Genomic DNA, 27,521 nt, shown 5'->3' on the forward strand with positions numbered 1-27,521 from the left:
TACTTTGTTTATAAAAAGATAATTTCTGATTGAGATCTGTAGGTTTCAAACCACCTGTTAACCTTTGGAACGTGGAGACTGTATTGGTCACATGAAATTTAAAGTGACACGACACGTGACACCACGTGTGGCTTGTAAAAAAACATAGGAAGACCAAAGACCAAAGGTGTTTCATTCTGTCGGAGTCAGAAGAGGAAGCAGACGGGTAAAACTTGGAATTTATAATATTGATATAGTTTTCATGATTTCTCTGCTGTTTTTAGAAAATAATTTGAATTGGCTGTTGACTTTGGTACAGAAAAGTTTCAAATTGTTTTTAAGTCTAAAACTTATATAGAGATTATTTTATTTTGCTAATAAACAGATATTGTAGAGATGTGATCTGTGATATTTTATAATACCTAGTTGATAAAAACTTTTAATTGACAGGGCTACCTCAGAAAAAAACAATACTAGAAATTTGAATTCAGATTTTTTGTTTTGGGTTTTTTTTTTTAGATTTCTCATCTTCATCACCACATAGTTGTGTCACAGAATGCATCGACCCGTTCTCCTGTACGTCCTTGCGACTGTTTCAGTCTCCTGGTCTGAGCCGCCCCTTCTCTCCTCAGAGATGGTCAACTTTATTAACCAGATCAACACCACCTGGAAGGTGAGCTGCAGCTAACATAGGAAACTGGAGAATTGCAGACAAGATTTCACTAATGAACTCAATGTTTCCTCACCGTTTTCTGAACAACGGCACATAATTTACATTACAATAAAACCCATGAAATTTAATGATGACCTCTTTTTTGTTTCTTATATCCAACTGCTGCCTCCTAGTGGATAATTATTGAATAGCTCTGCCTATCACTGTTGCATAGACAAATATAGACAAATTAGCAGTAATTTGCAGTAAATAAATAATAGTTTCCCATCCAATTATGTAAAATTGGATAATAAAATAAAATAATAAAAAGTACCACTGCACAGGGGTTGGAAATCACTATATTTACTAAAGGTAAAGAAAGTGATTGTGCTTCTAATCTCCACAATCCCTGTTTTCCAGGCTGGGCAGAACTTCCAAAATGTTGATATGAGCTTTGTGAAGGGACTGTGTGGGACTGTCCTGAACGGAGCTAAGCTGCCACAAGTGTAAGTTCTAACAATCATATAACACACACAAGGTGTGTGTCTTGGCTGGAGCTGCAAAATCATGTAAACAAAACATCACATCTACGTGTTGGTGCACGTGCACAGTCGAGCTGCAAAATCATGTAAACAAAGATACACATCTACGTGTTGGTGCACGTGCACAGTCTGTCACTCCTCCACCTCTTGCAGGGGAAGTAACACACACAGTATTTTCAGTTGAATCTGCTTTTTACTGAACCTGCACCTGCATCAGAACATCTCCCTCACAAGTGGAAGTAATACGTAGGTTTTCAAGACTAGCAGATGTAAAAATACACCTCATGAGAGACAAGTCTGAAGAGCAGTCCGTCACTGGAGGACAGGGTGTGTCTCTCCAACAATGCTGCAAGTAAATGTCTTTTATGAACCTGGTTTTAAAAAAAAGACTTAAAAAATCTACAAAAGAGGCAGTAAAAACAACACACAGGCAGATGGCAGTGTTGCTTCATTTGAACACAACACCATTCACCAAAGTACTTACACTGCAGTATACTGTACACCATGTTACTCTAATAGTCATGTTTGCCGTAAACCGTGAATTTCTCACTAAGACATTCCTGGGCGTACGGAGGGAAAATAACTAAATAAATAAACATTTCGCGTGCGCACCAGAAAATCACAGCCTCTTGTTAATTTCATATAGATAACAGTCAGTGATCTGCGGTGAGATTCATGGCTGCTGAGGCACTGACTCCTCTGGAGTCAGATTTGCAATTGTAAGAACCGAAAAAAGCAACTTATTTCACTATTCATCCAACAGCATCACCTGGTAATGCTTCATATCCATCAGCATTCCTCTTTCAATGACAACGACACCAACACAAAACAAATTAAAGTATAGAGATGAGTGCAGCACAAATTACATTTTGACCTACAGTCAAACTTTAAATTCTGGTGCCCTAATCAGATGTTGTCTATTAAAATGATAAGAAAAACAATATTTTAGGCATTTATTATTATATTTTTTATATTTATTTATTTTAGTTATCAAATACTTGAATTTTTTCTACTTTCTCCCATCTTATTTTTGAAAAACAAAAACTTACCTTTATAGATGAAGTCCATGTATCTCTCGGTTTCCCCTCACCTTAGCATTGTGGATGCTAATGTTTAGTGTCCGTTGCTCATCCAATGCCTAAACTATCCTTGATTTTTTTTTTTTTTAAGAAATCTGGCTTTAAATGTCATGGCTGATCTTTCATGTCTGATGAATCTTCTGCCCCGTAGTTTGAAGCAAACCTTTTAGCTCCAGCGTTAAACTTCCATCACTTATCATCTTCTGTTTGGACCGGAAGTCCAAACGCCGACTTTCAATGATCTGTTGAAGCCAGCTCGAGAGCACCTGTCAGTTCACGTACGGCCCCTTGAGGTGAGGCGGAGTACTGCCTGCGTCCTCTGCTGACTTTTCTCTGCAATTTCTTGTACGATCAGCAGGGACAATTGTCTCGCACATACATTAAAGACATTACACAGACTGTAGAGAGTCATACTGTATAACAAATATTTCTGTAAAGTTCATATTGGAGATATGCTGAGGAACAGAAACAGGCACACATCATGTGACCCAGTTTGTATTGGATGACGATTAAAACTTTTCTTAAACTAATCCAGTCTAATATCAAACATTTACAGGGACCAAAACACTTTGTTAAAATAGTGAACAGCCTTCATGAGATCACACTGACTTGATTTGTTTTATCAGCTGTGCTTCACTGTCTGTACTGTGTTCTTCAGGTTTCAAAATATTGAGGGTTTGCAGCTTCCAGACCACTTTGACCCCAGCCAGCAGTGGCCCGACTGTCCAACTATCCAGCAGATCAGAGACCAGGGCTCGTGTGGTTCCTGCTGGGTAAGAGAAGAGAAGAGTGCAAACAGAAAAGAAATGCTGGAGATTTCCAACTAAACCGTTTTTACGATCGTAAAACACAGCCTTAACCAGCATTGTTATCTATTTCAGTAATAGGTACCTGTCTTTGTCTGTGGATCTGTCCTTGGCCAATGTTGGTCATTTCTGATTCTGCTTCTCTGCCTCACAGGCCTTTGGGGCAGTGGAGGCAATTTCTGACAGAATCTGTATCCACAGCAGCGCTCAGATCTCTGTGGAAATCTCAGCTGAAGATCTACTGTCCTGCTGTGATGCATGTGGCATGGGGTGAGTAATCTGTGGCAGCAGAATAACTGCATTCAAGGTCTCGAGTTACATGGGGAAATGATAATCACTTACTTTTCATGTTCCTCACAGCTGCTTCGGTGGCTACCCCGCTGCAGCTTGGGAATTCTGGGCCAAAGAAGGACTGGTGACAGGGGGCCTGTATGACTCCAGAGTTGGTCCGTAGACACAGTAGTCAGTGAACAGATTTTAAAGTTCTGAATAGAAATCGACCGTGTGTCTTGGTGCTGCAGGTTGTAGGCCTTACTCGATTGCTCCCTGTGAGCATCATGTAAATGGAACTCGTCCTCCGTGTCAGGGTGAACAGGAAACTCCTAAATGCAAGGAGCAGTGCATCGATGGATACACACCAGCCTATCAGAAGGACAAACACTTCGGTGAAATCTGCTTCTTTGCTTAGCTTTTTTTCTGAAATCTTTGGATTTTAAAATTTTAAAATCCTTTGTATAATTTGTATTGTCAGGAGGGAAAATCTACAGCGTCCCGTCCCAGCAGGACCAGATCATGACTGAGCTGTACAAGAACGGACCAGTGGAGGCAGCATTCTCAGTCTATGCAGACTTTCTGTTATATAAGACTGGTGATATATACTATGAATAATTAAACGACTTTTAATGTTACATTGAATTTTTATATATTGCATGCACTTTTCTACAAGTTATCACAGAGGTGCTAAAGCTAACCACAGCGGCATTAAACCACCAGAGGGCAATTTTTGTGATATTCAGAAATGTTAAATGAATGAAAATACAATATTTCATCTTCAGCTACTAATATTATTATTGTTTTAACATACAGTTACAACCATTTTTATTCAATTATTTTTTAGGTGTGTATCAGCATGTGACGGGGGAAATGCTAGGTGGTCATGCCATCAAGATCCTGGGCTGGGGAGAGGACAATGGGACGCCCTACTGGCTGGCTGCAAATTCCTGGAACACTGACTGGGGAGACAAAGGCACGACAAGAAAGACACTTGTTGTCTTGGTTTAATCTTATTTTATATTAGAAAATTAACTGATATGTAAAAGTTTCTGTGTTTGAGAATTTGTTTTTGCAATTTCAGGATACTTCAAGATCAAGCGTGGAAATGATGAGTGCGGTATCGAGTCTGAGGTGGTAGCTGGACTCCCTCACAACTAGATCAAATGACTTCAAACTCAAGAGCATTTTGATCTGTTAATAAACTTCACAACATTGAACTACGATTATGTGTACTGTGTTATTGTACTATATATCTAATGTTAGCGTAGTACCTTTTTCAGCCACAGGTAGTGATGGCGCTACTGCAGTCGCAGCTTAACCACAGAAGTAGAGCAGAGTTCACGCATGCGCCCCAGTCCCTCTTGAATTTGCCGGTGTGTGTTAGGTGTCATGGCGGCGCTGGACATTTGTCATTGGTCCAAGGTCTAAACAGATGATGCGCGTCCTACCATATACGGTGAATGGGTCGTACCGGGGAACGTGAAGCTACAGCGACCGCCTACTGGTGAAGAAAACACCGCAGAGTGACGGCTGGGCCCTACGGCGGACACCGGCTCCTGTAGCTACTGTCAGTCAGCTGAACATCTCAGGAGTTCTAAGCCGGTGCTGATGAAGGAGGGAGGTTGTCGGATGAATACTCTGCCAGATCTCTGCTGAGGAGACGCTGACCCACATACACACAGAGAGTGACACACACACTTGCCGCTGACAGTCAGCAGATCATCGGTGGTCTCGGTCTGCTTTCATAGATTGTTAAGATGCTTCTGTCGCACCTGGAACTGTGGAAATCGTACTGGGAATGTGTTTCCAGACCGTACACCGTGTTCGTCTGCTCCATTACCGCCGCTCTCTACTTTCTGTGGGGCCGCAAATGTCAGGTCAGTGAAGGCGGATACATAAGCTCAAATAATACCCCATCTACAGTCATTACATATGTATAATCCGTTTTGTAATACAGACAGGGCATGTGCAGCTCCTATTGTTACAACTGTGTATCGGCAGCCATTAATTTGTACATTATCCCCAACATTAACCACAGACAGATCATTCATATTCATGACTTTAAAGGAGTATATGGTATGGCTAGAAATTTAAGGTTGGTGTTTTAAACAGAAGCTCAACCTGCAGGGGGAGCTATGTTGCTGTGTGCATGACCTGGTCACCGAGTGTGATTTTTTTTTTTTTGTGTGTGTGTGTAATGGAACAACTTTGGTCAAGAAGGATTAATACGTTAAGCTTATGTGATTAGAAGTTGCTCACTCTACCTCTGAGTCGGTACACAGCTTACTCAGCAGTTACATAAAAATGCTTAGCAGCTGCCCATCTATTTACATGTACACCTCTGGCGGGGTTGTGAGAATTAAATCAAATTCTCAGAACACTTCCAGATCACTCTCTCCTATGTCCTGGTCTGTGATAAATACATTGCATTTTTTTCACCTTCTGATTATGATATGTTTCAGTTTTGTCTAGGATGACACAAGTTTCTCACGACCTATAAGTCATGTGTAAACACATTATGGTGTGTAATTAATACAGTCAGTACATGACATGACATGTTATGTTATGTCAATACACTCATCCAAATTTTCTGTCTACCATAAAACTAGTTTGACTCTTAGGGACATATTGTTTAACTCCACGTGTCACAATTATTGGGATTAATGTTTTATCTTTTCCAGTGATGATGATAAGATAACCACACATAAATAGTCACTAATGTTCAGCAACAGCTCTTCTGTAAGTATTTCAAGTTTCATAGACCTTACTTTGCCCCGGGGGTAACCTGTCATCAAGAGGTGGACTGTATTATACAACTGTAGCTGTGTCATTTAGTCTGTTTTTCTCTTCCAGAAACCAGCTCTGGTGTGCAGTGAGTCATTCAGCGATTTCCTCCATGAACACTGCCCCCTAGTGGCTCAACGCTTCAGCCCCACCCCCTGGTGCTGGGGAGGCCGACTTCAAACCCTTGTCTGTGCCCTACTTAAATCCAGCCCCAAGATCACTTATCGCAAGTAGGATGGACTTCCTGTTGTTTCCCTGGTTTGTTAAAACCTGTGTTCTCAAATTCTGCCTTTACTGTATTTGTTTGTCTCTCTTCAATCCCTCAGTGAACTGATCCGTACAGTCGACGGAGGTCAAATTTCTCTAGACTGGGTGGACAATGACTTCAGTGAAGCTTACCCAGAATCCTCCACCCGTCCTACAATACTGATCCTCCCGGGTCTGACAGGAACCAGTCGGCAGCCTTACATCCTCCACGCCATTAACCAGGCCGTCAGTCGTGGTTTCAGGTCAGTTATTAGGAGTTTGCAGAAATCAGGAAAACACGAAAACCAGTAAAATTGAATAAAAAATAATTTATGTCTTCTTTAGGTGTGTGGTATTTAACAACAGGGGAGTAGGGGAGGAAGAACTGCTGGTAGGTGCAGTATTATTCAACAAAGATGGATGATTATATTCTTCGAGATGTATTCTTTCTGGGTTGTCAACTCATTATGTTTTTTTGTAATCACAATTAATCATTAGTGATCGCAATCAACATTCCTAAATATGACAGAAACATTTTGGTTTGTTAATTGCTGGAACAGAAAGACAAATAACAGCAGTTAGATGTATGTGTTTCTGTTTTTATTTGTGACTAATACAAATTATGGAATTCATAATATGGAAAACTGTCAAGAAAATGATGCAGAAGTTTAACTTTTAGTCATCACTGTGCGTCATGACTTGTAGAACAAGTCTGAAGCATCTGACCAGAAGCTGAAGCCTCCACAAACACATGCTGGACGTTGAGATGGTATTTAAAGCCTTTGTAACGGGTATACATATTAACGTGTGTGGACTGTGTATTAGAGCAACAATAAGTGGATGCTCAGTGGACTTAGATCTGTATGCAGATCTAATTAGGTTCTGATTAGTTTCACAAATTAACTAAATAAAATGTACATATTTAACAGTGACAGACAGTGAGGATTTGTTCTCAGTTTTTTCTGTCCTGTGTACGACTGCTTCTCTCAGACTCCTGTCACCTACTGCGCGGCTGACACCTCCGATTTAGAATTTGTGGTGAAGCACGTTAAAGGAGTCTTCCCTGCTGCCCCTGTCCTTGGTGTAGGCGTGTCTATGGGAGGGTGAGTCGCTCTCTTCCATGACTTCTGTTAAAGAATCACATCAGTTGTAAAGGCCTGACTCAGTTGTAATTTTATAAATCCTAAAGGATGTTGTTGTTGAACTACCTGGGCCGTAAGAGAAGCGAGTCGGGGTTGGTGGCAGGGTTCACCATCTCTGTTCCATGGGACGCACAGAAGTCGTCTGACTCCATGGAAGAACTGCTCAACTGGCTGCTCTTCAACACGTACCTCACAAACGGCCTGTGTCATGCTGTCACCAGGTCAGATGGGGTCACTGGTTTTTTATATGAAATTACAAAAATACATTTTTTCAGTTATTGTCCTAATAACTGTGTTATTGTGTTTCCTCAGACATAGAAAGGTGCTGGAGAAGGTTGTGGACATTGACTATGTTCTGAAGGTACAATGCCCTGGTTTTCTAAACAGCAGCACAATAACATTTGTTTTTAGAACTATTTTCAACTGATAAGACTGATTTATAAATGACTAACACCCCTGGAGTGTGTACACCTCATCTTCCTGACTCTTCTCTACACTCCCCTTCAGGCTCGTACCGTCCGGGAGTTCGATGAGCGCTTCACCACTTTGCTCTTTGGCTACAAGTCCTGTAAGGACTACTACGTTGACGCCAGCCCAGACAGGAAACTCCACAATACATCAGTACCCATCCTGTGTCTTAACGCTGCTGACGATCCCTTCTCTCCTCAGAACAGTGAGTCAGTGTGATCAGTTTTACATTAGGTCTTAAATTATCTTCGGCTCTGACACAGAACCACCTTCAGTCAAAGACCTTTTCAACTAAGGCGCACTACAGTGACTAGTTATGCAGGTCAATATTTGTACAATTTGACAATTTAAGCTGAACAATTTTTGGACAGTCAGTCTGTTTTGTTTTGTTTTTGTCTCCCCTCGCAGCCTTCCCTGTGACAATCGTGCAGGGTCTGCCCAACGTAGCCCTGCTGTTGACGGCCCACGGTGGACACATCGCCTTCCTGCAGGGCATGTTCCCTCGAGGGGCGAGCTACATGGAGCAGCTCTTTGGCCAATTTGTCCAAGCAGTCTTCGAACACCCAAGTGGCATAAACAAAGCCTGTGGGATCAAAGCGTAGACCACTCCCCCTTTGATCATTCCTCCTGTTTCCTCTGAGCCCAACTGAATGAAGGAGCAACTTCCGCCTGTGAAATTGAGATAAAAAAAAGTGTATTGCCTGGCTCTGCATGCTGCTGATCCGCCACACCACAGAAACACTGAAGACGACCAATAACACGACTTGACTGCAGTTGTACTAAACTACCTCTCGCCCTCGTTAGCTTAAATTTTCTCTTGAAGACAGTGAACAGTCTTAAAGAGGCTCCACAGTCGGGCAGTACGATGGGTTTAGATCATGTGTCTGAAAATGTGACTTTTCTTTCTTCCCTCCAGGTCATTCCATCTTCACAAGAAAACGAAAGAAACAACAACCTGATAATAACGTTTAGAAAAACGTCTAGTACAGTGGTCATTAACTGGTGACTCCAGGGCCACATCTGGCTCCTACCAATCAAACCGTCCAGTCTGGCCTGACTGGGCTCCAGATTACACAACAAATAATAATGTTAGAAATGTGATTTTGTACTTCCCCTTCTTTAAACTTTGCATACATGCGCTGTTCATCCAGTTTACTGTGCAGGTTTTAAACATGTATTTGAAGCTGAAAACGCACACAGCAGAATTACACCCTGAATAGTTGAACTTTTTTTTTTTTCCTTTTCCCACAATATCCATCCACACCAGCGGTTTGTTCAACTATGTAACCACTATTCTCCTCAGTGTCTCACAAGAAAGTCCTCAGTTTTTCTACGTCCATGCATTTCCACCACCCATAGATTTGAAAGAAAAAAAAAAACAAAGCCAGCAGTATTTGAAATGATGAGCTTTTTTAGTTTTAGTTTTTAGTGTGTTATTGTCAAAGAAAGGATTAATATACAACTGTGAGGTTCGTAATCTGTTCATTTATGGAAATGAACAGATAAGCAGTGATGCTGTATATACAGATACTGTTGTATATGCTTGTGAATAATGTGTCACCTTAGACTATGATGTGTTGACGCCGTACAAACAAGCTCTTCGTCTGGTGGTAACCACTGGCGTCTCTTCCGCACACGTCTTTAAAGGCAGAGCCGACTGAAATGTGAAGACGGAACACCTCTGACATCCGACCTGACGACGCTGCGGTTGTTTCACTCAACTCTGCGGCAGACTGAGTTCTCAACTATGACTGGTGTACACATTAGGATTGTAGCCTCCGATTTATAGCACTGTCCTTATTTATCGGTGTGATTGTTTACAGGGGGAAAGGTGACGTCGCCAAAACTGATTTCCTTCCTGCCTTGTCTGATGTAAACTTTACTGACTTCACTTTGTTTAAAGTGTAACTGTAATTAGGAACACTTCTGTCTCACCCCAACTCCTGTGTGACCTGTGACTAAAATAATGGTGATGTTGATCATCCTCAACACCCCTGGGCATTAACTGTTCACACACTGGTTAGTGAAACACACTTGAGTATAACGTCAAATAAAGGACTAACAAAGTCACACTGCTGTCGTTGGAGATTTATTTATGTTTTCCTCCTCACATTTTGAACCTACATCACTTTTATATTAAGAAGTTGTTTGTGCTATATTGGAGACGTGTGCTGCAAAAAAATACAAATAAAATCTAAATGTAAAGATAAACTACAGCTGAAAAGTCCATGATCAAAGAGAATTAACATAGAGGGCGGGGGCAGCAAGTGTTAAGTATTTGTTTCATCCATAAAGCAGCTGTGGCACTTTATAAATGCAATGATGGGCTGGATAATTGAATGAGACTAAATGGCATGAAAAGCCACCACTGTTGTCTATGGCAACACGGTGTGGCTCCTGCTGTGAGTCTGCGTGTCGGCTCAGTGTCTGTGGGTAAAGTGTTTGCATTGATTCAATTAATATTAACAGCTTTCTGAATGTCACCGTCTCCTACCCATCAGTCCACTCTCTGTACTGACAGCGTGAATGTCAGGTGTTCAGGTTCGAGTGCTACGATTGTACTCTTCCTACTTTAACTGTAGGAAACGCCTGAATGTTGAATTTGTACAAAACTAAACTTCGACTTATAGTAATAAACAAGGCCTAACCAACAGTACCAGGGCTTGACAGGTGTGTACTGGTCTTAATGACACACCACACTGTGCTAACTACCAGTGGAAAAGTGTCACAACACAAAACCTGTCACCACGTTTCCCTTCGATTGCTGCTGAAATCCCAACTCTTTTATCTCTGAAAGTGGGGGTCATTTATGTCGCTCATTAACCTGACAGCATATCAATAATTAACCGTGAACAATAAAGGCCCACGCCCTCTGTCTCATGTCTCAGCCTTCAGCCTCATTCACATTCATTTTATTCAAGCTGGAAAAACAACATTGAGTGGTCTTTCACAGCAGCGTCCCTAATGAAGTGGACACTTTACAGCTCACAGTCAGGAGCTGTTAATCTTTAGTGATCTTCCCATCACTTCTCCTTTTTCTGAACCTCTACAGCATCAATGACTGTTTACTTACGCTCACACTGACATGACACACACCAATATAGCCCGTAGTGGTCAGCGAATGCGTGGGAAATCAAACAATCAATCAAAAAACTCTGATTAATTTAGAGGTTTGAACAGATCATCACAGGAGATTCTAGAAAACAAATGCCCTGTTATAGGGCAAAAATGTTAACTTTCTCAGGTATCAACAACAGGAAGTAAGAAAACACAATTAAATGTCACAGAAATGACACTTGACAGAAAGAGGAAGTGCACGACGGCTGCCCGAAATACCACGGAGCACAGTTTATATCAGCTGATAATATTGTTTTACATCAAACATTTGTGTTTCTCCTCTGCCTATCCACGCCCCCCTCTCCCTCCTCCTCCCCCCGTCTGTCTGTTCTCCTCTACCTGGTGTGAGGGGAGGAGCCTGTGGTTATGGTTAATGATTCAACGCCACAGAATGACAGAAAGAGAAAGAGGAGGAAAGAAAATGAGGGTGAGAGAGTGAGAAATTAGCAGAGGGCGAGACATGGCGGAGTGAGCTCAGAGGCTGAGCTTCCAGTCGCTGCAGGTGAGCATCTGCTCAGGTGTGTGTCCACCGCGTCTGTCCCGGAGACAAACTCAACACTCTGCTTCTACTGAGGCTGGACCACGTCAGGAGTTCAGGGTCAGGGTTTCCTGGGGTCCTGCAGTCCATGCAGCCTTGTGGACCGAGCAGACACTTGTCCCCTCTCTGGACCACATAATGTCCCCAGGTGAGTGACGTCTGATGTCTCTAGAACAGATGTCTGGAGCTGCTCATTCTACAGGGCTCTGAAGGTTTTGCATGCGTTGCTCTCAGCAAACTCTGACTGGAGTCTGTACTGAACATCTTTTAAGATCTCAGCCGGAGCTGCACACACACAGCCATGAATTAGTCATGAAGCTTTTTTACAGTGTAATGTATGCTGGCTGTGGCTAAACATGAGGCTCTGTTGAACATCATGTTCCTGCTGGGGAGGCTGGGTAAAAAATAACTGCCATTAAGTTTCCATTTTTTTTACAAATGTTTTCCACCAGAAATGATGGTGTGTGTGTGTGTGTAAAAATACACACTGCAGGTGGTTGTCCAGGAAATCAATGTGCAGGGTTAAAGCCAGTGTGGTTTAAATGTTGACCAGCAGGGACCGGGGTTATCATCCCCCTCTGCCCTCTGTCCAGACCAGTTCCTAGAGAGTATAAATAAGTGCCTGGTCATTGTGTGGGTTGGTGACAGGTTAATAAAACACCTCTAGGCACCGTTTGACTTCCATGAATGCCCACGCCCACGACGGCCTTTATTTTGGGTCACTGTTATATTCCTTGTAAAATTTTAACGAGACTTCAGTGGTTTTATGTGCTGAACTTTATCATCAGCCTTCCCACCTGTGATCTCAGATTCCCACTTTTACATAGGAAATATAACGGATCAGTATATGTTAAATATACACTACAGTACATATTACTTGTACAAGTCCTGCATTAAAAAAAACAAAAAGAGAGAACGGTGAGTTCTTTGGTGTTTGGCCGTCACTCTTTGTTGTCAATCTCTCAGGGTATTTTATGATTCTGTGAGTCTAATCTCTGTTCAATGTTCAGGGCGAGGCTCTGGTACCTGGGGTCACATGCTGAGCTCAGTGATCCGTCTGCAAACAACCTGTCGAAACAGAGGCCTCTCTGGAGTGGATGTGTTTAATAAACTAGTCAACAAAGCAGTGGTGTACTGTGTGTATCCACTGTAATCAACAACCTGTTTAAACGCTGTAACAACTCTTCCATAAACAGCACAGTCGCCACTGGTCCACAAACCAGTACCAAACAAACACCAATATCGTGCCAATGTCAGTCACAGATTTTTAACAAAAATGATTCAGGCTGTGACAGTGTTCACAACACCTCCTGTGGACTGTCCATCATCAGTCTGCATTATTCAACACATTCCACTCAGAACACTTTAAATATATAATCGTGTTTGGATTCATGCTTTCTCTTAATCTTCCCACGTCTTTGTTTGCACATAGAGAGTATATGACGCACTGATTCTTCCTCTGTTTGATTTCTGTCCCTGTGCTGCAGCCATGGAAAAGCAAATAGAGGAATTGAAGAAGCAGCTGGAGAAACAATGTCAGCTCAACCAGGAGCTGCAGAAGCAGAACAAAGACCTGGGTGAGAACACAGAAGAGTAACATGACTGCACGTTCTGCTGTACAGAGAAACAACACCACGTGACCGTGGTCTGTCACTGACTGCTATCATCAGCCAAGTGGGTTTTAAATCAAAGACACAAAAACTCAACACAATAAAACACTAAAAAAGCAACAAACAACCAAAATAAGTTCCTACCTCAAGAACATCAACAACAACAAAAAAAAAGTTTGAAAGGTAACAACAAGTTCAGGTGTAAATGTCTAAGGTGTGGAGCACAGACTCTACTGCAGAGAAGGGCCGGCCTTTTATACTCTATGGACTGATGAGCATCAGGTGTGGAGCAGGTGAGATGGATGAGCCGTCAGCAAAGGAGAGAGAAGATGTATCATCACAAAATCCAACACAAACATATACACACATATATATACATAAATATATAAATAAATAAAATATATATATATACAATGGATTTTCTAAACATGAAGCTCCATCTGATTGCGTCACTGAGCTTTACAGTAGACTTACTGAGACTTACAGTGAGGCAAACACTTTTACTATGACTCACAAAATGTCCCTCTCTTCATTATTGTTCAACATCTCCCCCCAAAAATACTACATACTGTCGCTGTGCAAGAGGATTTTTGTGTTGCCTTTTGTTCTCTCTAAACTGGAGTTGTTCCTTATTTTCACACAGAAAAACGTCTCAAAGAGAAAGAACAACATTTACAGGAGCTACAGAGCCAATTCCCAGACATAGGTAACACACACACACACCAGCCCACCACACACACATTTTAATTTGGCTGAAACACTACATTTAAGTCGACATTAACGCTCTGTTTGTCTGGGTTCAGAGTTTCCATCTGACGACGGAAATGAGACCGAGGCTGAGGTCAGGAAGAGCCGAGCCGCTGTCATCGCCCCTGAACCTCTGCCTGAGACTCTTTCTGAGATTTCACGCAACACAGTCAGGAAAACTTTCAGGTCTGTCTGCCAACAGAGCTGCTAATAACGTTATAACGTCTAACATTGCTGTAATAACAATTGGTAAAACGCCAACTGCTAGCCTTCCTCTGACATCTTATCAAACAAGAAATAGCTATTAAGGCTAGTGTCATTTTCTCTTCTCTCCAGCGAGACGAGTCTGATCGTCAGAGCCATCCAGAAGAACGACTTTCTGAGCCGCCTGGACGACGAACAAACGGCCATGATGGTGGATCTGCTGGTGGTGTACAACTTCAAACCAGGAGAGGACGTCATCAAGGAGGGCTCTGAGGGCGACAGCATGTACATAGTGGCAGGTGAGGGAGGTTTCTGCGTCTGCTGAGACATGAGTCTGTTTATAACTGTGTGTAAAAGACGCTTGTCCCTGCAGCTGGAGAACTCCTCGTCACTCAGGGTGGCCGGGACCTCAGGGCTCTGACCACCGGTGACGTGTTTGGAGAGTTGGCCATTCTGTACAACTGTAAACGGACGGCAACGGTCAAGGGTTCGACCTTTTATTTCTTCACCAGAGATATTGATATAGTATTTTTACTGTGTGTAAATCATCATTGAATTTATTTGCAGTAACTTAATACTGTTCTAAAAGCACCTTCTCCACCGCAGCAAAGACAACGGTGCGTCTGTGGTGCATGGAGCGACAGACCTACAGGACCATCATCACCAACAAGTCCAAGAAGAGACGAGAGCAGCTCCTGGGCTTCCTGAAGACGTGAGTTCAGCTCCAGGTTTTTAACAGGTTTTAAAACCTGGAGCTGTGACGATTGGTACAGCCTTGTAGTAGTACTTTTATGATTATTATTGTGGTACTGCTGCAGGTCTCGTACTCTGAAGGACCTGAACGATGTCCAGCTGTCCAAGATCATTGACTCCATGGAGGAGGTGTGTCCAGCACTGCTGAATTATCCTCCAGGAGAACAGTGAAGAAGCCGACTTCAGTGTGGATTAAATGTCCATGTCGTCTTTTCTCAGTGAAGAAGCCGACTTCAGTGTGTGGACGTGGATTAAATGTCCATGTCGTCTTTTCCAGGTGAAATACCAGGACAAAGATGTCATAGTGCGAGAAGGAACTGAAGGGAACACGTTCTACATCATCCTCAAAGGAGAGGTAGTAGAGTGGACTTTATTACTGCATAATATCCTGGAATGTGTGTGTGTGTGTGTTTGCCCTGTAAAATTCATTGCCTTATGGGACAAAACTGTTTACACTTTGAAATGATCGTCCAGGTCTCCATCGAACGCGTATCACATTCTCACATACTGCTGAATTTTGGCCCCAAGAAAATCATGTTTAAATATAGAAGCAACCATTAATCTCTGGCGGCGTGTGTGTGTGTGTGTGTGTGTGTGTTTCTCCCTCAGGTCCTGGTGACTAAGAACATTAATGGGGTTCAGAAGCAGATTCGCAGGATGGGGAAAGGAGAACATTTCGGTGAACAGGCCCTCATACGGTAACCATGGCGACTCACACATACCCAGGGTTATTAGCTAAAGAAATGCTGTGAAACCTATCCCGCTCTGTGCACCCTCTGTGGCTGTGGTCTGGTGGAAAAGCTTTTAATCCGTTACTTAATGTGGACTTTGCTAACGGCCAGTTAAATTATTCTAGCTAATTAAGAAGTTTGGAATGTTCCCTGCTAATTAATGCATGAAGTCAATGGGAAAGTGAATTATTGGTCTATGTTTTTAAATCATTTTTCAGTGAGATTCTAAGAACCGCCACCTGCACAGCTGACGGCCCTGTGACCTGCTTCACCATTGACAAGGAGTGAGTCTGACGACAGTGTTGTTTCCTTCAGTGTCGTGATGTTAAAGCAGTGTTCCCCAACCTTTCTTGAACACATTTATATCATCAGGAAAAAAAACCCAGAGCACAGCACCAAACAAAAAACTCACAAAAAGTATATGTAAATAAAAACATACAGCTCTGATTTTTTTATTTTTTAGTTTAAATAGCCATCTGCTGCCACCTAATGATCTCTCACGGTGCCACGGCTCAGTGGTTGGGGATCAATGTGTTAAAGACTCTCAATGGAACTCATTTATTCCACTGGTGTGTTGGTTCCTTGTGTTGTGTTCACTGTATCTGATCCATTTTCAGGGTATTTGAGGAGACAATCCCTGTGGAACACTTGGAACTGTTTGATGAGTAAGTCCCACCAAACACATGACTCTCTGTAATCTCTGTTTTTTTTAACTGTTGGTTAACCGTTGGTTCCTACTCTCAGCTCCAAAGTGCTGCAGGAGGCACGGGTTCCAGCCAAGTCCAGGTTTGTGGAAGTGTTCGATGGTAAAAGTACCAGGTCACCGATTTAAAGTCACACACAGTCTGTTCTCCCTCAGTCCACTCTCCTCCACCCTGAGGTTCAAGGATCTGGTTCCTGTGCAGTACCAGGAGGGTCGCTATCAGGGGGATCCAGTCACACTTGGAGTGGGAGGTTTTGGTCGTGTGGAGCTCGTGAGTGTTTTGTCTCTGGTCCATTTCTGCTGCTTTAAATGCTAATAATCTTCTCATTAATTTGTACACTGTGGCTCTTAAACATATAAACATCACAGGTGGAAAATAACATGTGTTTCTGTAAGTCATAACGAATAAAGAAATGTTATCATACGGTTAAAAAACACGTAGTCCCCCTCTCTCCTGTAAGAAATGTTATCATACGGTTGAAAAACACGTAGTCCCCCTCTCTCCTGTAGGGGCGCTGTAACCTCAGTTTGAGCATATTTGATAGTTAAACCATAAAACTGAGGTTTTCAGCTACAGTGTTATCTTAAATGATTTCCACCTTGAAGTTCCTTCTGTGGGAGGCCATTATTTTTCAACAGAAGATTGCTCATTTAGGCCGAAAAAAAGGAAAGCAAATTTCCCTCATATTAGTCTCATTTATACACAGTTCTGTGACGTGTGTGCAGATGACAGGCCTTAGAAGAGGTCAAAGAACACGAGCTATTAAAGAAATGGAGGTTTCCTTTCACATTTCCATCACAAATCACTACTTTTCTCCGATGATTTTCCCATTACTACAACAATAGCTCAGTGGGGGTTATCGTCAGTTATTCTTCTCATAGATGACCACCGTGAATCATGGGAAATATTACGCGGTGAAACGAGTCAGCAAGAAGCACATTGTTGCCAAGAGACAGGAGGAGCACATGCTGTTTGAGAAGAAGATCCTAAAATCCACGCAGTGTGACTTCATCGTCAGGTACGTGTGACCACGGACCCTCACGCTGTACTGATGTGTCAGTGCTGCAGAGAAGCCCAGTCCAGTGAAGCCTGTTTGTCTGCTGTCTTCTGCCTCCGTAGACTCCATGCTGCGTTCAAAGACACACGGTACATCTACATGGTGATGGAGTTCTGCGGCGGGGGGGAAATCTGGACCAAACTGAAAGAAGTGTGAGGAAACAGCTGGAAACACTGACGTGGAAGGACATGAACATATAGTATATTTAGTAGGGATGATAATATTGGTCCGATATTAGCATAATTATGTAATATCTGTAAGAATTGTAATCGTTTTTTCCTCCGATAATGAAAATCCGATACCACAATGCCTGGGTTTGGCCAAATGGTGTGATTTTTATCCCTAAACATAGTTTTGGGGATAAACGTGTCACAGTTAAAGCCGATCTCTGTGATTTCAGTGGACGCTTCGATGAGCCCGTTGCTGTTTTCTGCACTTCCTGTGTGGTGGAGGCCTACGCCTACCTCCACAAGAAGAACATCATGTACAGAGACCTGAAGCCAGAGAACCTGATGCTGGACGTTCGAGGCTACGTTAAACTTGTAGGTCCATTATTTATTTATCCACCTTTGTTTAATTCAAAATCCTGAAGAGTACATTGAGGAAAAATATTAAAACATTTTCTATTTATTCATGGTATCTAATGCTCTTGCATTGACCTCTTATGTATTTTGTCCAGTGAAACCTAATTAACAGGTTTTTATGAGCCACAGTCTGTATGTCTGGAATACCATGTTCTGAACTGCACATATATGTTTGTTCCTGCTCAGGTGGACTTTGGATTTGCTAAGGAAATGGTCCGAGGAGACAAGACCTACTCATTTGTTGGAACACCTGAGTACATGGCGCCAGAGATTATCAAGAACCAGGGACACGACTTTGCAGTCGACTTCTGGTCCCTCGGCATCTTGATCTATGAGCTGCTGGTAGGAAGGTAAAGTTTGTACTAAGTCTAGTATAACCAGTAGTCTGGTTGGACTGTGAACCAGTATCGGTTCCTCCTTTAAAACGGGATTCATGACTCTTTACAACAAAAAGCCCAGGGTTATGCAATTCTTTATACCAACCACCAGATGGCAGCTGGACACTATGAATAACGTCTACATCAGTGAGCCACTGGTTCACTCTCTTGTTCATCAGTACATGCTTAAACAAAAAGAATGAATTTGTATGTGTTTCCACCCAAACATTTCTCTTTGTTCTTTCTCGCCAGTCCTCCATTTTCCAGTTCAGAGCCACAGAAGATTTATGCCAAAATCCTGGACGGAGTGATGAAGTACCCACCCTACATGAGTGAAGCAGCCAGGTCCGTCATCAGTAAGCTGTGCAGGTGAGTGAGTATATAGGAAGACCAGTTGGTGCTTCGTGACTAGAATCTCACACAGGTGAAGTGAACACGCTGCAGTCGACCACCGTACTGCCTGGAATAAAACCTCCAGAACAAATGGATTTGTCCGAGATCACAGCGACTCTGGCTGCATACAGTACTAGGATGAATTGTAGTACAATATTTATTCTATTTTGGTTTGTGACAGAAATCTGTCTCTTTGCAGACCTCGGCCGGGTCAGAGGTTAGGTAACACCAAAAATGGAATCAAAGACGTCCGGCATCACAGGTAATGATGACAACACGTTCAGCATTGTCTTCCTGTTCTGGCGGCTGATGTTTGACAACTCTTGACTTAACTAGTTTACTACGTGTGTCCATATTTGAACCATCTATTTGTCCAAACCTTCTCATCTCTCCTACTGTTTCTGCCTGATGATACATTCAGGTGGTTTGGCAACATGAACTGGCACAAACTCCGGATGTGTCAACTCGACCCTCCAACAGTCAAACTCATACGCAAGGTAAGCCACATGGAGCAACAGTGCGTGTCTAAGTTGAAGAAAAACAGAGCTAATGAAGTGCAGTAAGGTAACATGGCATACATTAAAAAATCAGAAACCCCCCACAGCACTCCACAGAACAGAAATGTCACAACAGGTGTACATAATTAAATATGAATGTATTATCTTGTCATAGCATAGCATAGCATTTTTTAAAGTTTTTGTCGTGCATATTTGTGCCTCCACCAGGGCCCCAGCTACATCAACTTTGATCGGTTCCCTCTGGACCAGACCAAGGCAGACGAGGAGTTCTCCGGCTGGGATCGTGATTTCTGATTGTGACCCCTGAGTTTGAAGGGAGCAAAGGTCACAGGAGGAGAATAAACTCCCCACTGAATTAAATAAGAACCACCATTAGAGTAGCTAGGGATGAGCTCATTGCTATGTGAGCAGCAACTCCGACCATCGAGAAAACAAAACAAAGATGTAAAAACCAATGTGATCATTTAGAAACTGAGGATTTTTCTCCAGATTTCATTCTGCAAATGCCGGGCAATCAGCCAAAAATGTTTGTACATTCTGTTTCCAGACTGTTGTTGGCGTCATCCATATGACACCCTTCACTGATTAGAATAAAACAGCCGTCCCAGAGCTGCGGGAGGATAAAGGGCTGAGTCATACGGAGACAAATGAGCTGAAAATGTGTTGTCGTATCTATATCGTAGTTTCTATATAGAGTTTATTTTTCTCTGTGGAATTTAGGGATAAACTGATCAGCGTTTATCAGTTCAGAGAAGGTGAAAACACAAAGAAGACATTTACTATTGTTGTTTTTGACAGAACTAATCTTCGTGTCTTTACTGAAACACTCCTCTACTCAGATTACAGTCGGTTGAACAAATGATGGGACACTATGAAGAAACATTGTGATGTTTTGATATTTAATAAATGAAACCATGTCGTTGTACGTTTGTTTGTTGCAAATGTTGAAGGTTTGATTTACTTTATAGTCAAGTTAAACTGCGCTGGTCTGTAACATTTAAAGGCCACGAATCTGCAAACTCAAGTTCATAAAAGGAAGTTCTCAAAACATTAAATAACTGTTTTGAATAATTTTGATCCCAATATGAATCAAAACAATCTTGATGAATCTTGAACAATCTTATGATTTCTCCATAATCAAAAAGCCCTAGACCTCCCTCTAGTCCTCTGTATATATATATATTTTTTTTTTTACAAAAGTCACATTATAGGATGTTACCTTCAATAATTGTGCTACTGTCGGGTGGGCAGATGGGATTTCTGAACGGGGGGCAGTTGGAAATTTTGTAAGGGGGGCAGATGGGATTTTTGAACGGGGGGCAGTTGGAAATTTTGTATAATTCACATTTGAATTTGTCACTTTCACGTGTTTTTGTTTTTGTTCTGTCCCGTGTCCAACTGCTACTTTTGTTTTCAATGTGCTTTGAAGTGGCTGTTGTAGTGAACCGGTCGTAGGAGAGGAAGACGGTGTGTTACCGTGTGAGGGGTCTACAGCTCTAACCCGGTGTGTGTGACACTGGCCAAGGCTGTAAAAGGGCACAGATGTCTGTCAAAACAGCAGGAAGTGCTGATCGTTTCCCTTCCTGTTCAATGTCTCTGATCCGACTGCTGAGACCGGTTTTCCACATCAGAAAAAAGGACAAACATTTTGCAGGAAAGCAATCATGTCTTCCACAGGGGCAGAGATACGACACCAGATGTTTCCTTCCTGCTGGAAAACACACACACACCACCACCTCAGTGAGGTAGTGCTGCGGATCCAGTGACATCAGTCACAGCGGGAGCCCAGAGGAAGTACACCAGGGAACGAAAACAATCTTCAGCAGACAAAAATAAACATCAGATTACATATTCATTATTGATCACTGTAGACCGGATCAAAACAAAGGGATATTAAAGGTAAATAAAGTTCAATTATGTTCATCCCACTTTGTCAGCTGTGGCACCTAATATATTAAAAAAAGAAAGTTTTTGTTTTATTTTCTTTCAGCCAGAAAATAAATCCAATCATGGTTTTAAAACTGCAGTCACTGTTGTTTCTTGTCTAAATTATTATAGAATCTCTGTGTCAAATATCTGAAACTATGAAGGCAGAATTCTTCAGACGGAGGTTGGGTTTGACCACCAGGGGAACCACAAAACCACTGTTTTCTCTGTAAACCTTAAAGGAAGTGTGAACACCTAACTAACCATTATTAGTCCATTATTGGCAGAACTCCTGCTTCTAGTGTGTTTATAATATTAAACCTTGGTTGTTCCAGATTCAATGTTTAAACAAAACTAAAGTTTGTTTCCATTTGAAAAAAAATCGACATACAAACATGCACAATTGTCGTCAATTTCTCAATAAATGTTACATTTTCTCCCAAGACTTCGTCCCAGTTTTTAATTTGGCCCACGGTGAATTAGAGTTTGACGTCTGTGGATTTGCTGTGATTTTTCTTTTCCACAACTGACGTCACAGACTGCTGGAAAGTTCCTGTTCATCATAACAGTGTTATGTAATCAAAACACGACGGTGGAAGCATCAGCACCATGATGTGTGGATTATTATGGGCTGCTCAGAGAGGAGAGCGCTCATCTGAACCCTCCAATCATCATCAACTAATGAAGCTCCAGGTCGAGAGTGTGGTGTTGATGTAACGTTTACAAAATTATAAATATTAATTTAAATGTTTTATATACATAACTGGAGTATTCAAATAGTGGTTCATGGGCCACAAGTGGCCCAGACCCAACCTCAGATTGGTCCAATTTGTGGTCATTTGGAAATCAGTGGAAAAATGAATCTAAATCCAATCAACACGCATTAGAGTGGAAAAGACTGTTCTAGATGTTAATGTTCTATGTCATGCTGTTCTAGAATGTTTTTAAAAAAAGTAGTGGACAACATGAACTCCAGACATATTCCTGGTTTAGCGTGTGTCGGACTAAAATTGAGAAACATCCAAACACGGAGCCGGCGGGAGCGACGTTTAACCGTATTTCGATTTGCTCCAAACCTGATGAGTGTTTGGGAGCGAATGAATAAAGTTGTAGATTTAACTGTGACATCATTCGCTCTGCTGAAGCTCATCTCCCTGTGTTTCACAACAAGGAGACAACTCTGTTACTTCTTCAATTTGAGCGAGTGATTTCCTCCGAGGTTTCCTCCTCTCTCTCTCTCGGGCATTTCACCTCTGTAACCGTTTGACCTCACACTGACTACTCACCGCGTGGCTTTGTCACGACATCAGACTGATGTCCATCTAAACAGTCCACCTTATTGGTTTTCACCCTGGAAGTGCACACGATGTCAGAGGTGAAAGTGAAGGGTGATCGATATCTACTTGGCGACCGACCGTTCACTCAGCGGGCCGCAGCACACAGTAATTGTCTCTGCTGAAGCTTAAACACGTTGGAGTTGTGCTCCCGCTCCGGTGCAGTTCGACTTCCTGTCTGTAATAACCTGACCAGAGTTATTACACATTGTCATCCTACAATCACTGTTCAATGACCAACAATCCTTAATGGTTCTTTTGGTTTTGCGTCACCGTGTGACTAAGAGACGCTCATCAGACACTCGACGCGCAACAAATCAGCGGCGTCGCTGATTGACCGTCCTTCACATCGTGGGCTCATCACAAAACCAAGAAGAAAACATCAGCTCCGCACTGAACCGCGGATTCACGTCCACCTCGCTGAGGCTTTAATTCCACGGACACAGACTGCAGGAACATTACATTCAGATTGAACTGTTTGTGAGTGGAGTCCACACACTGCCCCCACCCCCAAACCTCCTCCCCCCTCCTCCCCCGACTCCATCAGTTATTAAAGACTGCCCACAGGCCTAGGCTTTCTGCAGGGAAATCAAAGTCGCTGTGGTGCATGAATTGTCTGTGGATGGATTTCCTGATTCGGCTTCAGTGATTGGCTCCTTATGTGAATAACTGAACCTCAGATCTACCAAACAGCTGCTTCCTCTGAGCGCCTACTCGGCCTCATTACTGTGACAGGGTGTGAGAAGGTACAGCAAACACTCAGTTCAGGAAATCTGATGTCAATCTGATTATTCAGTGGGGAGGCTGGCTCTGTGTTCTGATCAGGACCAGACTGTCTTTCTTCTTCTTTAGTCACAGATCAGGTGCAGAATTTGTATTAAATAAAAGTCAAAACTGAAATTTGTATTAAAAGTCAAAACTGAAATCTTCCAGGAGTCAAACAGGAAAAAAACAAAATCAAACAGATTTTGAACTCAGCATAAACAGAATAAAAAACACAATCATGAGGCCAGTGACACACAAAGCACAACAACAACCAAACACAGAGTGAGTGGGAGAGAGGTAGTTATACCCTGGCCACCAGGTGAGACACCAGGTGAGACCAGTCAGACTGATGGTCACAGGTGAGGCTGATGGAGCTAATTAACCCAGAGAGAAACAGAAACAGGAGAACAGAGTGACACGATCTCTCCTCCTCTACCACAGCCTCCTCTGTTGTCACAGGTTTTCAAATTTGTGAGGCAACATTAAAGACAACATTAAGGTTGTACATATCCAAATATGAGCAGGCACTTGGTGCTATGGTACACAGAAAGGCAACGTCACTCTGACCAGACATGTAGTTATGAATGTAACTGCTAACCCTAATGGCTAAATGTACCAGGTTTAAGTAGGAAAAGACACACATTTATATATGATTGTTCATCACAGGGCAGCGGTGGGTAAACCAGGATTGTCATCACAATAAATCATTTTCTTACTCTGACAAAAAAAAAAAAAAATCCTCTTTCTCCTTATTTCTTATTTCCGTAACTTCATTTACAACTTTCTCTCCCTAAGTGCACCTCAGTGGTAGGAGCAGGAGGCAGTAAAGGTCAGGATATCATTCATACTCACAGCATGGGAGGATATCCTATCTGCAACAGCCTGGACACAACAGGAAAATGCTATTATATCCAGCAAAAGGTCAAAGTTTGAATGATTCCGGCAAGGATTAAAAGAATTGCTCTTTGTTGTCAAGGCTGGATCTTAGCAGCGATCCTGTCCGTCACTCTGTTGGGTTGGACGTCTGACTTAGAGAGGCCTGAGACGACTGGGTTAGCACTGCTGTGTGCACTTTACCGTGCTAACAAGGAGGTGTGAGTCTGGCAGGACAATTATTTTCCTGACACGACTGTTTTTCTGCATGAAAGAACCAGGATATGTCCCAAAACCGTCAGCGTGTTTGCATGGAAGCAGTTACACACCAGATGGTGATTAGTTTAACCCAGTGTTGCTGGGGAAATGGTGGCCAAGGCTTTGCCCAGTCCAACAATCCATTAACCAGCCTCAGTGAGCTGCTGCGGTGTCTCCATCCAGGCAACAGTGGATGAACTCTGTCCCCGTTCTACCGTCCACGCTGTCCACACTGCTGCACCGCTCACTGGGGAAATTATACACAAACATACAGTGGTATGGTACAATATCAATTACTCTATGATTTCCCAGTACTTCTCTGTGGTTTCACCTAATGAACTGTAACTATATATATATATAGATATAGATATATCAACAGCCTGGATATATGGCTAATATATCAAATTAAAATTTTAGATATAATTTTAATTTGATGTGTATTAGCCAGAACCACCAAGACTATTCTACCCATGTCCACCAACAGACCTGAGATTAAAATGGATTGAAATGAATACAACACAGAAAGCGAGTTAGGAATAGTTTAAAAACTGAATTTGACCGCGACCCAAGTCCTTGTAATTATTATAGAAGCAGGAACTTAAATTATTACAGGCCATGTGGAAAACTGCGGAACAAATTAGACGTCAATTTTCATTTATTCTGTCCTAAGATAACTAAGATCAGAAATCATCTGTTTTACATAAAACTGGGAAATTAGTAGAGAAAGACTCTGAGGCTGGGATTTGGCAGATAAAAAAAATCCAATGTCTTTTTAATTTAACTCGTGGGAATATTCTGTTGTGAAACTACAGAAGTCAACTGGAGCCAAGCAACGTCACCTCAGAACACTGTTGCCCTGTCACACAGTCACTTAACCCCAGTGCCATTTGTGCCAGGGGCTATTTATGAACAACAAGACATAAAACTGAGGACATACAGTAAACAACCACCGGACCATTGTCTCAAGGAGGAAAGAACACATTATTCTCAGGTGTGTGACACAGTGTTCTCCTCTGCATCAGGACCGAGGGCTGCAGTACGGGGCAGGGGGCAGTCTTAGAGAAGCGGCGAGCATAGCAGCCTAACGCTCATCAGCGCCACACTCTGGTCACATGGTTTCAGCAGAGAATTGACTGTTTTTCTCTGATGTCACCGCAGACAGAATCATGGCTGACGAACGCAGCAGTGTGCAGACGGGCAGACTCTCTGGTCGTCTGTCTGTCTGCAGGAAAAAAAATTGATCTCCCTCTTCAAACATTTAAGTTCATCGCTAATGACCTTTTAAATGGCTCTGAGCAACAGCAAATACAGACTCTGATGGTTCTGCTGCCACAGAGAAGGAAGAATAAAGATTTTTAATTATACTGACATCATCCTTTTTTAAAAAAAATGTAAATTTGGGATAAGAGAAAATAAAGATGGGTCCCACAGTGGGTGATGAGGCCTGGTTCAGTCTTAAACACTGTGAAAATCCTTCGACTTTAATCAAACTCTGCTCAGTGGATCTGTGTCTTAAACACTGTGAAAATCCTTTGACTTTAATCAAACTCTGCTCAGTGGATGTCTGTGGGCTCAATCTGAGGCTCGCTGACGTGACCTGACCCTGTGTCTGTTCACCAGCCTCTCTCAGTGAAATGCATTATGTGCTCGTGCGTCTCTCAGCCTGCTGACAGCGCAGCGCCTGTGAGGTGACGTGTGATGTCACTCCGTCTCCAGAGTCAAGACACGTCCTGTCAGTCTGAATTAGGTGGGATGGTCACACCTGCTGCAGTGTTTATCTCTGGGTATAGAACTAATAACCCAGCATTTGTACAGACCACTCTACAGTGTAGAGAGGAGTCAGAGGCGTCGCTGCAGACTCTCGTCCTCAGACCACACTGTTCCTGTGAGGAACACTTAGTGACGTGTGACTCAGATCACTTTGTCAGTGGTGATTTATTATATGCCTCCGTGTGCCATTGTTGTCCATGTGATTATAACACTGTGGTTTCATCTGTCTGTTGGCCACAGATGGTTTATCTGGACCAAAACACATTCAAATAAAAAAATAAAAAAAGTGGCCACAGCGCAATAATAATAAAACAACAAAATGATATCAATAATCACAGCATCGATATAATTATTGCTATGTTATTATAATAATAATAACTGATAATGATGATATTAAACCATTGAAGTTTAAACGATAGCAGTGAGAACTAGAATACTCCACGTGTACACGTAGCTCTGCTCACATGTACTTCAGTCAAATACAGTGCAGTACTGCGTGTTCTTTTGCACAGTAAAGGACTAAAACCTTTGTCTTTAGTTGTTGTGCATATAAAATTTTATTCTAAATTGTCTGAAAAGTCGGTGGTGACGTATTCACAGTGGAAACACCTGTGTGTGTCCTACACGAAGAGCCGGACGTCACAGACACATTCAGTCTGTGATCTCTGGAAGTTACACTTAAAAGCAGCATGCAACAAGTGGCTGAAATCATGTCGACGTATTTTCCGATGTCCAGATGTGAACAATACCCTTCACGTGAACAGCTTTTTGTTTTACACATGGCACAAAGAATCAAAGTTACAGTGGAGTTCTTTTATACAACAAATGCATATTTTTCTGTGGCTGTCTCTAAATAGAACCACGTGACAGACCTTCACCTCTCTGTACGACTGTTTTCATGTTGGCATGGTTTTCTTTTAAATAATTGAGAGGCGGTGAGTCGAGGAAGCCTCACTTTATCTGCCGGTTTGAGACCACGCGGCTAATTGAACTCCCCTGTGATACATTTTTAATGTACTTACATTCATAATGAAGCTAATCTCCTCCCTGGTGAATGGAACGATACATTCATAATGCCTGTAACTGGGATGTTGACATTAGTGGATGACTTAATTAAAAAATGTCACCTTGGGAAAAAGAGCAGGATGCATGTGAAGAAGAAAAAAAAAAAAGAAAGAAAGAAAACGTGTCCCCTTAAATTCCACAACACACACACATTCATACGCCTCCTTCTTCATGTCTTCCAGCATGTGGCGTATCACGTTACACTCCACTGGCAGGAACGACATGG

The 27,521-nt window shown here is 42.3% G+C and overlaps 3 protein-coding genes and 1 long non-coding RNA gene across 5 annotated transcripts; 3 read left to right on the plus strand and 1 right to left on the minus strand.

The window, feature by feature from the left end:
* The first annotated feature begins 155 nt into the window (after nucleotides 1-155).
* On the plus strand, nucleotides 156-4,609 carry ctsbb (cathepsin Bb). Its single transcript, XM_008312922.3, has 10 exons — nucleotides 156-205; nucleotides 499-652; nucleotides 1,052-1,137; nucleotides 2,911-3,025; nucleotides 3,213-3,328; nucleotides 3,419-3,504; nucleotides 3,580-3,723; nucleotides 3,810-3,926; nucleotides 4,176-4,304; nucleotides 4,413-4,609. The coding sequence occupies exons 2-10, from the start codon at nucleotides 536-538 to the stop codon at nucleotides 4,487-4,489; spliced, it is 987 nt and encodes a 328-aa protein (XP_008311144.1). The 5' UTR covers nucleotides 156-205; nucleotides 499-535; the 3' UTR covers nucleotides 4,490-4,609.
* Nucleotides 4,610-4,714: 105 nt separating this feature from the next.
* LOC103380828 (phospholipase ABHD3-like) lies at nucleotides 4,715-10,043 on the plus strand. The gene is made up of 9 exons (XM_008312928.3): nucleotides 4,715-5,208; nucleotides 6,185-6,345; nucleotides 6,442-6,624; nucleotides 6,707-6,752; nucleotides 7,352-7,464; nucleotides 7,551-7,724; nucleotides 7,816-7,864; nucleotides 8,011-8,176; nucleotides 8,380-10,043. The coding sequence occupies exons 1-9, from the start codon at nucleotides 5,089-5,091 to the stop codon at nucleotides 8,571-8,573; spliced, it is 1,206 nt and encodes a 401-aa protein (XP_008311150.1). The 5' UTR covers nucleotides 4,715-5,088; the 3' UTR covers nucleotides 8,574-10,043.
* Nucleotides 6,945-25,965, minus strand: LOC112487237 (uncharacterized). Of its 2 annotated transcripts, none has more exons than XR_003050157.1 (3): nucleotides 24,182-25,965; nucleotides 7,570-7,738; nucleotides 6,945-7,488 (listed from the first exon to the last, which is right to left on the minus strand). It is a non-coding gene; the product is annotated as an uncharacterized LOC112487237 (long non-coding RNA). The 2 variants fall into 2 exon arrangements; XR_003050156.1 differs by lacking the exon at nucleotides 24,182-25,965 and adding an exon at nucleotides 13,381-13,866.
* Nucleotides 11,216-20,229, plus strand: prkg3 (protein kinase cGMP-dependent 3). The gene is made up of 22 exons (XM_008312927.3): nucleotides 11,216-11,774; nucleotides 13,114-13,203; nucleotides 13,880-13,942; nucleotides 14,040-14,169; nucleotides 14,320-14,486; nucleotides 14,561-14,674; nucleotides 14,794-14,899; nucleotides 15,006-15,069; nucleotides 15,218-15,295; nucleotides 15,550-15,638; nucleotides 15,890-15,955; nucleotides 16,289-16,336; nucleotides 16,416-16,457; nucleotides 16,531-16,645; nucleotides 17,257-17,393; nucleotides 17,495-17,584; nucleotides 17,833-17,974; nucleotides 18,203-18,366; nucleotides 18,646-18,762; nucleotides 18,986-19,048; nucleotides 19,208-19,283; nucleotides 19,512-20,229. The coding sequence occupies exons 1-22, from the start codon at nucleotides 11,765-11,767 to the stop codon at nucleotides 19,596-19,598; spliced, it is 2,058 nt and encodes a 685-aa protein (XP_008311149.1). The 5' UTR covers nucleotides 11,216-11,764; the 3' UTR covers nucleotides 19,599-20,229.
* Nucleotides 25,966-27,521: the final 1,556 nt, after the last annotated feature.

This window comes from Cynoglossus semilaevis, chromosome 7 (genome assembly GCF_000523025.1).
Source record: "Cynoglossus semilaevis isolate Cse_v1.0 chromosome 7, Cse_v1.0, whole genome shotgun sequence".
NCBI lineage: Eukaryota > Metazoa > Chordata > Actinopteri > Pleuronectiformes > Cynoglossidae > Cynoglossus > Cynoglossus semilaevis.

Coding starts and splice junctions, on each gene's coding strand:
- prkg3 (XM_008312927.3), top strand. Junction 13,204..13,879: donor GAAGCAGAACAAAGACCTGG/GTGAGAACACAG, acceptor ATTTTCACACAG/AAAAACGTCTCAAAGAGAAA. Junction 19,284..19,511: donor CAGTCAAACTCATACGCAAG/GTAAGCCACATG, acceptor TGCCTCCACCAG/GGCCCCAGCTACATCAACTT.
- ctsbb (XM_008312922.3), top strand. CDS start 536: ATGCATCGACCCGTTCTCCTGTACGTCCTTGCGACTGTTTCAGTCTCC. Junction 3,724..3,809: donor TCAGAAGGACAAACACTTCG/GTGAAATCTGCT, acceptor TTGTATTGTCAG/GAGGGAAAATCTACAGCGTC. Junction 3,927..4,175: donor CTTTCTGTTATATAAGACTG/GTGATATATACT, acceptor ATTATTTTTTAG/GTGTGTATCAGCATGTGACG.
- LOC103380828 (XM_008312928.3), top strand. CDS start 5,089: ATGCTTCTGTCGCACCTGGAACTGTGGAAATCGTACTGGGAATGTGTT. Junction 6,625..6,706: donor GCCGTCAGTCGTGGTTTCAG/GTCAGTTATTAG, acceptor TGTCTTCTTTAG/GTGTGTGGTATTTAACAACA. Junction 7,465..7,550: donor GTAGGCGTGTCTATGGGAGG/GTGAGTCGCTCT, acceptor TAAATCCTAAAG/GATGTTGTTGTTGAACTACC.